The following is an 11,951-nucleotide window of genomic DNA, read 5'->3' on the forward strand; positions in this document are numbered from 1 at the left end:
GGCCCAGAACTGGACACAGTACTCCAGGTGAGGCCTCACCAGTGCCAAATAGAGGGGAATAATCACTTCCCTCGATCTGCTGGCAATGCTTCTACTAATACAGCCCAAAATGCCGTTAGCCTTCTTGGCAACAAGGGCACACTGTTGACTCATATCCAGCTTCTCATCCACTGTAATCCCTAGGTCCTTTTCTGCACAACTGCTGCCTAGCCATTCGGTCCCTAGTCTGTAGCAGTGCATGGGATTCTGCTGCTGTCCTAAGTGTAGGCCTCTGCACTTGTCCTTGTTGAACCTCATCAGGTTTTTTTTGGCCCAATCCTCCAATTTGTCTAGGTCCCTCTGTATCCGATCCCTACCCTCCAGCGTATCTACCACTCCTCCCAGTTTAGTGTCATCTGCAAACTTGCTGAGGGTGCAGTCCACGCCATCCTCCAGATCATTAATGAAGATATGCCTGCAGGAGAGCACAGCATAAGAATGGCGACATTGGGTCAGACCCGTGGTCCATCCAGCCCAATATTCTGTCTACCAACAGTAGCCGGTGCTAGATGCTTCAGAGGGAATGAACAGAAGAGGGCAATTATCTAGTGATCCAGCCCCTGTTGCCTACTCCCAGCTTCGGGCAGGCAGAGGTTTAGGGACACCCAGAGCATGGGGTTGTATCACTGACCATCTTGGTGAATAGCCACTGATGGACCTGTCCACCATATACTTATCTAGTGCTTTTATTAACCCAGTTATACTTTTGCCCTTCACAACATCCCCTGGCAAGGAGTTCCACAGGTTGACTGTGCGTTGTGTGAAGAAATACTTCCCTTTGTTTGTTTTAAACCTGCTGCCTGTTCATTTCAGCGTGTGACCCCTGGTTCTTGTGTTATGTGATGGGGTAAAAATACTTCCTTATTCACTTTCTCTACACTGTTCATACTTTTATAGACCTTTATCATATGCCCCCTTCATCATCTCTTTTCCAGGCTGTACAGTCCTAGTCTTATTAATCCCTTTTCATATAGAAGCTGTTTCATACCCCGATTTTTATATATATAATTTTTGAGATGGGGCAACCAGAACTGCACACCCTATTCAAGATGTGGGTGTACCATTGATTTATCTAGTGGCATTAGGATATTTTCTGTCTTAGTATCTAGCACTTCCCTAATTGTTCCTGACATTCTCTTCACTTTTTTGACTACTGCTGCACATTGAATGGAAGTTAGAGAACTATCCACAAAGACTCCAAGGTCTTTTCCTTGAGTGGGAACAGCTAATTAGACCCCATCATTTTATATGTACAGTTGGGATTTTTCCAATGTGCATTACTTTGCATTTATCAACACTGAATTTCATCCGTCGTGTTACCCAGTCACGTGAGGTCCCTTTGTAACTCCTCCAAGTCGGCTTTAGACTTGACTATGTTTGTATCATCTGCAGCCTACTCCAGCTGACTGTTTACCCCCTTTTCCAGATCACTGATGAATATGTGAACAGCACGGGCCCCATACAGAGCCCTGGGGATCTGTCCCCTTGCACGTGAACGATGGATAGACTGGGGTCCTGCTCCAGCCTAGCCCAGCCCTCCCTGGCAGGTGCAGGAAGAGCTGGTCTTCAAAGGGTTAAAGCAGCCAGCTCTCCCCAGGCAAAGTGTGGGGGGATTTACCCTCCCCCCCGCTGACTCCTTCAGCCCCCCCGCCCCACTGCAGGAACAGCCCCATGGGAGGGTGAAAGGTGCCATTGGGCTGTGCCCTCTGGGCAGGGCCTATTGCTCATCACCTTAAGCACCTAACAGTAGGGCCAGCAAACCCCTGGTGTAACTGAGGGGGAAACTGAGGCACAGCCCCTTTGTGCAGCAGGCTGTTTAGTGAGATGCCCACTCTGGCACTAGGTGGCTGCTGTTGGGCACTCAGCTCTCACAGGGGCGGTCAAGGTGGCAGAGGCAGAGAGCCTGGCAGGGGGAGGACTCAGCCAGACCCTTGCAGGGAGGTTTGCAGTTGTTTTCCCTACTACTTCTCCCAGGCTGGTACACAGCCATGCCCTGCAGACCACCCCAGTGCCAAGAGCAGGACCCAGGCGTCCTGACTCCCAGCCAAGAGGCACCGTGGCTCTCCACCAGCTGAACCCCCTTTGTTCCAGCACAGGAGGGCGGCAGAGAGCCCGGGGCAGCCAGACTGTGCTGCCATGGAGAGGCCCCACTGTGAGAAGTGCTGGTCCCCACAGCTGGGAGCTCAGCACCGCCAAGTCCAGCCCTAAGGGACGCCCTTGCCAGTAGCCGTGTGTTTTGCAGTAACAGCTAGAGGCCCCCTTCAGGAGTCCAGCCCCCCTCCCCCCCCGCCCCCAGCCCCTGCCCCACAGCACTTACCCTCCCCTCGCCGGCCAAAGGGGCATCCCAACCCCACCTTTCTGCCCTGCGTGCGAACGCTTGGTGGCCCCTATTTGCCCTGGAGCGGCTGGTGTGGGGTAGAAAACCCCAGAGGCAGGACTGTGGGGAAACACTTTATTGTCACTTACCAACACAAAGCACAGCTGGAAGTCGCTGACCTGCAGGCCTAAGCTGCGGCTGTCCTGTGGCCATTTGGGGCCAGTTTCACCAGCACACAGAGTACCCCCGGCCCAGCACAGATCCAGCTCCAAGAGCCCCTTTCTCCCCACCACAGCCTCCAGGGCCAGGGGCGCGGCTGCACCTGAAGCCCAGGGGGCCTGACCAGGACTGGAGGGATGCTGGCTGCCTGTGGCAGGCAATGCCCTGGCACGGGGCGAGCCAGCGCCCGAGCCATCAGGCCAGTGCCGTGGTAGCGAGGGACCAGCAGAGTGCCTGCAGCAAGGGGCGGCTGTCGAGAAGGGATGGCGGGGAGGCAGGCCTGGGCTGGGGAGACAGGGCCAGCTGGCAGGGCCGCCGAGGGGACGGATACTGGAGGGGAGAGGCCGGCAGATGCTGCAGCGGAGCGGGTGGCTGGGACAGGACCGGGAGCAGCCGCGTGTACTTGGGATGCACGGGAAGGGGCTGCTGGCACTGCTCTGGCTGGGGGGGCAGCTGCGGAGGTGGGGCCTGCCAGTGCTGCCTTGGGCAGGCTGGGAGCAGGGGGGCGCACTGGGGGCGTGGCGGAGGGGCCTGTGGCCAGTGGGTGGGGGAGGATGGAAGCTGGAGAGATGGGGGCTGCCAGGGCTGCAGAGGCAGGGATGGGAGCTGGAGGGGTGGGGCCTGCGGCCAGTGGGTGGGGGAGGATGGAAGCTGGAGAGATGGGGGCTGCCAGGGCTGCAGAGGCAGGGATGGGAGCTGGAGGGGTGGGGCCTGCGGCCAGTGGGTGGGGGAGGATGGAAGCTGGAGAGATGGGGGCGGCAGGGATGGGAGCTGGAGGGGTGGGGGCTGTGGGTGAGGCACCGGCTCAGTGAGGCACCAGGGAGGTGGGGCCCGCAGGCAATGCAGGGAAAGCACCTGCTGGGGCCGTGCTGGCTGGGACAGGAGCAGGACGGGTGGGGCCGGCTGGCGGTGGGAGGGCTGCACAGGTGGGGTGGAAGCGAGCGGGCACTGGGTCTCCAGGATCGGCTTTTGCCAGTTTAGTGCGGTATCAAGGTAACCGCCTGGCCCCTCACTCCCCTGGGATGGTGCCAGCGGCTGCGTGCCAGCCTGAAGGGCTTCCCCTCGCGGCTTCTTCGGCAGCCGCAAGCCGGAGCGCTCCGGGTCCTTCCTCTTCAGGCCGGCTGACGTGGTACCGTCGGGGGAGGCTGGGAGGGTTGGGGGCACCTCTAAGCAGGGCACGGGGGTGCTGCTCATTCGCACAGGGTCACCCTCCAGGCCTGCGGAGGAGAAGCAGAGACCGGGGTGAGGATTCAGAGCAGGAGCTAGCGACGGGCACAGGCTGGCTGCGGGTCCCAGGCAGGATCAGGCCCCACTGAGCCGGGTGCCCCCTGGGAACACAGCCCGTCCCACCGGGCTTACAGCCCTGGCACTCGGGTGCATCTGATTTTGGACACCTGATGAGTCAGGCCCCTGGGCTTACAAGGCAGCGGAAGCCAGGCCCGAGCGGCCCGTCAGTCACAGGAGCTCAGCCTGCCGTGTCCTGTCCCTGGCTGGGACAAGGCCCCGCCTGCCTACAGCCACCTCACCAAGCCCAGCTAAGCCAGGGGCTTCTCTGCCAGCCGGCTGCTTTGGTAGTGCCCCATTAAAAGCCAGGGCCAGACTGGGGGTGGGGTTTCCAGGTGTCCTGCCCCGCGGAGCGCCCAGCCTCGCAGGGAGATTTCATGGGGCACATGAGCAGACAGTCACACGAACTGCCTCAGAGCAAGGCCCTGGGTCTGGCTTCCCCCGGCTACTCCACCGGGGCCGCAGCACAGCCGGCTGCAGGGCCCACTTGCTCAGATCTTTGCCTGGGGTTGGCTTGGACAGATGATTCACTTCTCGGGGAACCTGGTGTCAATCAGTGCTCGTGGGACTGTCTGGGCTTGGTACGTACACGGCCAGAGACATCTGAAGAGAACACCAGGCAGCCACCCCCGCCCCAGCCAGCCCCCACGGTGCCAGCCATCTGTCCACCCATCCCTCCACATATTAATGCCAGGACATAAAGGGCATGTCTCCATTGAGAAGTTAATTCAGATTAAGGGTGGGTGCAAATTTAAAGCAGACTAGCTATTCTGGATTAGTTGCCCGTGTGAATGCTCTTATTCTGAATTGAGTGCTTTATTCCAAGTTTAGCTTTGGAAGTGGATTAAGCTAACTTGTGATAAAGCATTCAATTCAGAATAAGAGCGTCCACACAGGCAGCTAATCCAGAATAGCTCCCAGTGTAGACAAGCCCGAGAGCTCCTAATGGAGATCAAACAATATAGCACCTGCTAGAAACATCTCCTGGTCTTCTGCTTCCCCACTGTCAGACTCCTCTTCCGTGAGAGAGCCGGCGCTGTCCAGGTCCGTCGAGCCGGCGCTGTCCTCACAGGGATGCTCCAAGTCATACATCAGCTTGGTGACCTCACCCCCAAGGATCGCGTGCAGCTCCTGGTAGAACGGGCAGCGGCCCCGCCCCGCCCCAATCTGGCGGTAGAAGTACTGCTTCATCATGGCATTGGCCTTCACACGACACTGCTGTGGCGATCGCCTGACTCCCGCTCCCATGAGCTCCAGGGACATCTCCCGGGCCAGCGGCACGCCATGCGCCACCCGGCCTGCTATGCCTTTCCAGACCGAGAGCAGGCTCCTCATCTCCGCCTCTGACCACACTGGGCCAGCGCCGTTTTGGGAAGAAGAGAGAGGGAGAGGTCAGTAGCAAGCAGGTGCCACAGCCAGGTGTGTTAGCACTGCTGTACCGGTCTGCCTGGCCCAGCACCCCAGCTCCACCCATGGGCAGAGCCAGCCGCTGCCTAGGAAGGCCCGGCTCCTCCCCAGCCCCGTCTGTTAGCGGTTGGCTATGCTCCGATACAGACAGCCATATGGACGCTCACTGGACCTTGTGGCAGTGAGTTCCCCAGGCAATCTGCCTGCTCCCTGCCCCAGGTGGGTTCTGTAATCCTTTGGTCTAGCGCTGGCTGGGTTTAGAGTGCGGGAGCTGGCCTGGGACAGACAGGAGGTCAGATCGATGATCCATGCCTTAACCTCAGCCCCTCCTAGCCTGGCTGACTTCAGCCCCCTCCTTCTCTAGAGATGGGGGGAGCAGAACGGAGCGCTAGTCCCAGGCGGGGCGCCCCACTGAGCCACAGGATGGCGTTGCTAGGGACCGGTATCTGCTAAGGACGGGGCTGTAGACTAGGGAGGGGCTCCGCGTTTGCACGAGCCCCTCGCCCTGCGGGGTGGCCGGTGCCAAGGCACAGTGGATGGGGACAGCAGGAGTACGGGGGTGTCTCCTGATGCAGGCTGTCCTGGGAAGCAGGGGCTGGAGGTCCCAGGCCCTATATTCTGGCTGCGCCCCAGGAGGAAGCAAAGCCCTACTGAGGCAGGGTCAGCACCGAGAACCGAGCCGTGTGTGGATGCTGACTGAGCGGGGCCGTGCCAGGTTCTGAGCTAAGGCTAACCTACTCTCCTGGGGACGGCGAGGGCTCCAGGAGGGCCCTTTGCTGAGCCAGCTGAGGGTGCCAGAAACTCACTCCATGGGGTATCCTGGCCTCTGGCGCCCAGGGTGCTGCTCTGTGGCACATGGGGCTCCCTGTATCAGGCACCTCTAGCCCCAGGGGTGGCCGCGTCAGTCATTGCAGCCCAAGCAGTTTCCTGTGAGTGTGCGCGACTCAGGCCCGTCCCCAGCGCTGTGCTGGAGACCCCCCAACCCCCTCACACCAGCCTAACGAGGCAAATTACCACCCACCTCCACTTGTGTAGTCGGAGTCCTGCTGGGGCTGCCCAAGGACAATAGAATCCAGGACCTGCTGCAGGCTGGTGGCCATGGTACCGCCCCGCTTCCTAGTGCCTGCCCAGCCTCGGAACCAGGGCATCTGCAAGGGGCAGGATTTCCACGTTACTGTCTGGTAACGAGGGCAGATCCCCTGCTCAAGGGGAACCTCGCCAAGGCAATGTCTCGTCTCCCCTGCCTGCTGGAATGGCTTAATGGCGGCAGGTCGAAGCTAGACACATTCAGACTGGAACAAGGTGTACATTTCTGACAGAGGGTCGTTAACCATCGGAACTAAGGTTCGTAATGGATTCTCCATCACTGACAAGTTTCAAATCGAGATTGGATGTTTTTCTTCTCAGAACACAAGAACCAGGGGCCACCCAATGAAATTAATAGGCAGCAGGTTTAAAAACAAACAAAAGGAAGTATTTCTTCACACAACACACAGTCAACCTGTGAAACTCCTTGCCAGAGGATGTTGTGAAGGCCAAAACTATAACAGGGTTCAAAAAAAAGATCTAGATCAATTCCTGTAGGACAGTCCATCAGTGGCTATTAGCCAGGATGTTCAGTGGCACAGCCTCATGCTCTAGGCGTCCCTAAAATTCTCACTGACAGAAGCTGGGAACGGCGACAGGGGATGGATCACTTGATGATTCCCTCTTCTGTTCACTCCCTCTGGGGCACCTGGCATTGGCCACTGTCGGCAGACAGGATACTGGGCTAGAGGGACCTTTGGTCTGACTCAGTCTGGCTGTTCTTATGATCTGCTGTAGGAATTATTTCAGGGCAGGTCTCTGGCCTGCCTTGTGCACGAGGCCACAGACCACAATGGTCCCTTCTAGCCTTGGAACCTGGGGATCTATTAACCTACAGATGTTTCCGTCTTGCACTCATCACCGTAGTATCGAGCGCCTTCCAGCGGTGCGTTACGCACCTGGCCTCTCCTGGGGTTTAATGGCCTCTGCGTGGCGAGGGAAAGGAGACAATACTATTCACTCTCTGTCACGTCTAGCAGCCCCAGGGCCCCTGTGCTGGACACAGCCCAGGCAGTCCCTGCCCCAGGGAGCTCAGCAGACACACGGTGGAGGGTGACCAGGGAGAAGGGTGGTTAGCCAAGAGCGGGTTCCTGAGCCTGGCTTTCCCCTCAGAGCCACAGGCCTTCTGTGCTTGGAACAGGAGAGACCGGGCCCCGGCCGGCAGAGCAGGGCCAGTTTAATGCTGAGGACTGGAAGAGCAGGGACAGGAGACAGCCTGGGCATTACGGCCCTGCTCCCCAGAGGTACCCTACTGCCTGGCGCCCAATGATTTCGGGGAGCGCTAAGCGCCTACATGCCTCCGTGGGTCTGGCCCGGGCCCGAGGCACCACCTCCCCTGCTTCCCAGGGTGCCTAGGCCCCAGACTTACCCTGGAGCTGGGTTCCAGCAGGTTGTCCCCATGCAAGCCCGAGATGGGGAGAAAAGCCACAGTTGCTGGGTTCTTGCCCAACTGGCGGAGGCAGACGCACACTGCCTGGGTGATCTCCCGGTAGCGCTGGCGGCTGTAGGGAGGCTGCGTGGCATCCATCTTGTTCACACAGACGACAAGCTGCTTGGCCGGCAGGTTGCAGGCCAAGAGGACCTGCTGGCAGGTGACAGCGCGGCTGGCCTCATGCTGTCCCCCGGCCGCAGGGACCAGCAGCACGGCAGCGCCGGCCTGGGGGAGACAAGAGCTGGTTAATGCCCAGAGAACCCGGGTGCTACCGACGCGACGCATGCAAAGCCAGGAACCCACAGACACGAGTGCTGGGGCCACGCACCAGCGACGTAACAGCCGCCCATCCAGAGCACAGAGCAGCCCCCACCCACTGGGGCCGGGCGCGCGATCCGGTGCTGGGGGCGGCCGCAGGGCAGGTGTTGGGATTCCACTGCAGGGCAGGGTGCAGATACCCTCTTTGGGGTGAGCTGGGCGGGGTGGGGGAGGGCAGTAGTGACTAGGGGGGCAAACCCCCTCCTCCCCCAGAGAAGAGGAAAGGGAGGAAGGAGACAGGAGTGGGGTGCAGGGGGGGGAAGAGGGAGCCAAGGGCTGACAGCCATGGCCTGACGTGTAGTTACTGGTAGGGCCATGTGCCCTGCGATCTCCTGGGGGAGAATTAAAGGGCAGCAGCAGAATTACAGACATTTCTTGGCTGGCGGGTCGGACAAAGGGCACCATGGCCGAGCCCCCCGTTCGGCTGTCCAAGGTACCTGGGTGGCCACGGCCCAGGGTCTGACCGAGCCCTGGCCGGCGTTCCGAGAACGAGCACGCGGCACGCAGACGTGGGCTAAAGTGGGTTAGCGGCAGGAAGTCTTTAAAGCAAGATCTAGAGTTTTGAAGCCGGAAGAGACGGTTAAATCTTCCCGTCCGGCCTCCCGCCGGAGACCCTGCCTTGATGCAGCCTCCAAGTGCTGGAGAACCACGCCCCTCGCCCACAGCCCTGGGTGAGTTTCTACCTTGCGTCAGCACCCAGCCAGAGGATCCTGGGTTTGTCAGCGAGCTCCCCACCAACCAGGACCCCAGCCAGCCCCAGCCATTCTGGTAATGCACCCCCCGGCCTGGCACTTACCGGAGCGCTGCCTGGGAATGGGTTACCGGGCAGCCCCCCGGGCTCCAGGGACTCGACAACAATGACCTCGTACTTTGGAGTCTTGAAGTGCTGCTGAAGGTGACTGGGGGCTGCGCCCTGGTGCTGCTCTGCTCTCGGCCTGTCCAGCCCCCGGGCCTGCGTGGGGGGGCTCTTCCCAGTCTGCACGGGGAGGGACGCTGGTTACAGTTCTCGTAGGAGCCAACCAGAGCCACTTATCATTAGACGAGGTGCCCACAGAGCAACCAGCTGCAGCAAACCTCAGCCTCCCTTCGCCCCCCTGCCCATCATCCCCCTCAGCGTGCGGCAGCCATGCCACCCAGGGTGCCAGGAGTCTATGGGAACGGGCCTTGCGGGTGTCCCAGAGACCGATCTCCTCGGGACAGGGAGCTGCCCTTTGTCTGACGCACCCGGCACAACTGGGAGGGTATCTCAGCTACAGGACAGCGAGCTCACGCCGGGGCAGCCTGGCTGAGGAACACACGGGTGCCTGGGAGTCAGTGGTTCTAATCCTGCTTCTGCCACCAGCTGCTGCCCTTGGGCCAGGCCTTGGGCAGCGCTTAATTAGTAACGAAAGAGGTGCTGGAGCTCAAGCAATTGTTTTACATTCGTTACTGATGCAGCAAGCCCAGGGGCAACAAACTGCCAAGCCCTGGCAGAAATGAAGCACTGGTCTTGGGGCTGAATTCCCAGGGGCGGGCACTGGTTTGGGGCACGCAATCTGAGACGCACTCGGGCTCGATTCTCAAGCGTGGACCTCGGAGTCGCACCCCCAGGGGCTCGGCCAGCTCTGCAGCACCCAGAACTACTGATCTGCCCCTCCCCAGGCAAATGGGGAGCAGCCGGGCTTCCTCGCCCAGCCAGGGGCTCCGTGGGGAAACTCGCTGCTTTGCTGGACAGAGGCCGGGCAGGCTGTCCCAGCACTGTGTGTTCACTGGAAAGCGAAGCCCCATTTCCCTGGGAACCTCCCTGGGCGACTGGGGAGCTCCTGGAACGCCGAGGAGAAGGAAGCGACCCCCAGCTCAGGCCGGGAGTTGATTTCACAGCACCTAACCTGCTTTTGTTTGGCACGTCCGTGTCACTAGCCCTCGGCCTGGGGCGCAGTGCCGGTGAGGGGCGATTCTGACCAGGACGGTTACACTGGCGCACCCCCAGGCGAAGGCCCAGTTATCCTCCCCTCGGGGAAGAGCTGTTGGTACAGCGGCACTGACCCTGTTCTCGGGCCGAGCTAGCGGCTACATCGGAAGGGCGGCAAGACAAGGCCTTGGGAGAAGAGCTCATTGGGCTCCAACTCCCCTTCCCCTGGGCGTGAGGGCTGAGAAATCCTCACTCGGCAGGACTGCGTCCTCCAGCTGCCCGGAGAAAAGACCCCGAGTCATTCCGAGCCCATCCGCTCTGCCAGCAATGGGGGGGGGGGGCCTGCAGAAACGCTTTGCGGAAACCCCAGCCCCACCGTTTGTGGGTCCCCCGTAGACTGGGCGTTGGCCGAGGGACCTCATGGACCATCTCATGGCAGAGCTCCCCTGCATGCCGTCCAGCCCAGGCTCTGGGAGCAAGAGGTGGGGGACGGGGCTAAAGGACACTCGTCTGCCTGCGGACGCTCCCTGGCCGCGGTTACCTCTTTCTGGGGTTTCTCCAGACTTTTCCAGCTGTCGCCCCCTTCGCGGAGCAGGCGTCTGGTCATGGTGGATTTCCCAGAGGCCTCTGGGCCGAGCACCAGGATCTGGAGCGGAGTCTGGCTCATGGGGCCCGGTGCCGCGACTGCTGTTGGGGGGAGGCAGGAGAGAGTCGGGGGCTGTCTGCACCCAGGGAGTTCGCAGGGCGAGCCGCTGGGAGCCAAAGAGGGGCAAGCCCTGGATTACACAGGGGCAGTGCAGCCACGTGGCGGGGGCTTGCCAGGCCACACACAGGGGCTGGCTGCTCAGAGACCTGCAGGTACCGGTGCTAATGCCCTCAGAGAGGTGCCAGGTGGGTCACATGCACCAGAGCTCACTGCATACACCAGGGTGCTGTGCATCTCCCCGTTCCTCCCAGGAGCCCCCCTCCCTGCCCCCTATTATTTCAGGGACTCCCCACTACTCCCCCTGACAGGGTGTCTGTGTGCCCCCCATTTCCCTCCCTCCCATACCAGGCTCCTGCCAGCAGCTGTCTGAACCCCTTTCCCAGACCAGGGATTGTGTGTGCACCCCCAGTCCCCTCCCCTCCATACCAGCCTCCCCCAGCCAGGGTAGGGTGTGCCCCATTCCCCACCCTGGGGAGATAAGCATTCAGTGTGTGGGAGGATGGGCTATTGTTATCCTGGGAGGTGCTAATGGGTGCAATCAGCCAGTCTGAGCTAGAGACAACTGCCCAGGTAGTGGAGGATTTCATGGGCTAACGAGCTGCAGGGGCTCCCTGTGCCCCCCAAAGCAGCAGGGGATGCCGGGAATATTCCCTGACATTTCAGCATTGACTGGACACAGCAAGTGACCGAATTGCAGCCCAGCGGCCAGCAAGGACAAGGCCTTCACAAGCGCAGCCCATGATCCCCAGTCCCCTAAACTCACTCGCTCCCACACCTGGCCCCTCACCAGGGGGTGCTGGGAGAGCAGAAGCCAGCTGGCCCCTCAGGAGAATCACCCCAGCCCATACAGACTGGGGCCAAAGGACCAGCCGGGGCTACCCAGCTGGGGGCAGGGAATCCAGGCTGATCTCCCCCAGCACCCCGCTGGCATCTCCCCCAGCCTAGGCGGTGTTACGCTCTCATGGAGCCAGTGTCCAGCACCCCCCAAGGCAGACTCAGGGCCACGTGGGGCTGGAGCAGTCATGGGTCCAGCCCCCCATGTGGAGCCAGCACCAGCATCCCTACAAGGGCTGCTTCCTCTGCCCCCTCCAGGGGAGCTTTCAAACCAGTTGGGGAGCAGGGAGCACCAGCCCTGCATTTCAGACCAGGCCCGGCTCCCACGGCCCCTCACAGAGCTCCCCCCAGCCAGGTACCCTTACCTCTGTCCCAGGACTGACTCCAGACACAGCTGCCTGCAGTCTGCCCCCCTGCC

The 11,951-nt window shown here is 60.6% G+C and overlaps 1 protein-coding gene across 1 annotated transcript; it reads right to left on the reverse strand.

Moving 5' to 3' along the window:
* Positions 1–96: 96 nt before the first annotated feature.
* On the reverse strand, positions 97–11,951 carry LOC135984179 (formin-2-like). The gene is made up of 7 exons (XM_065598624.1): positions 11,899–11,951; positions 10,535–10,680; positions 8,899–9,078; positions 7,722–8,009; positions 6,288–6,414; positions 4,828–5,211; positions 97–3,792 (listed from the first exon to the last, which is right to left on the reverse strand). The coding sequence occupies exons 2-7, from the start codon at positions 10,658–10,660 to the stop codon at positions 2,771–2,773; spliced, it is 2,127 nt and encodes a 708-aa protein (XP_065454696.1). The 5' UTR covers positions 10,661–10,680; positions 11,899–11,951; the 3' UTR covers positions 97–2,770.

This window comes from Chrysemys picta, chromosome 6 (assembly GCF_011386835.1).
Source record: "Chrysemys picta bellii isolate R12L10 chromosome 6, ASM1138683v2, whole genome shotgun sequence".
In the NCBI taxonomy this organism is placed as follows: domain Eukaryota; kingdom Metazoa; phylum Chordata; order Testudines; family Emydidae; genus Chrysemys; species Chrysemys picta.

Excerpts from the sequence above, each read along its gene's own strand:
- LOC135984179 (XM_065598624.1), bottom strand. The coding sequence starts at position 10,660 with ATGAGCCAGACTCCGCTCCAGATCCTGGTGCTCGGCCCAGAGGCCTCT. Across the intron at positions 9,079-10,534 it reads TGGAGAAACCCCAGAAAGAG|ACTGGGAAGAGCCCCCCCAC; the intron begins GTAACCGCGGCC and ends CTCCCCGTGCAG. Across the intron at positions 5,212-6,287 it reads CTCCGACTACACAAGTGGAG|TGTGGTCAGAGGCGGAGATG; the intron begins GTGGGTGGTAAT and ends GCGCTGGCCCAG.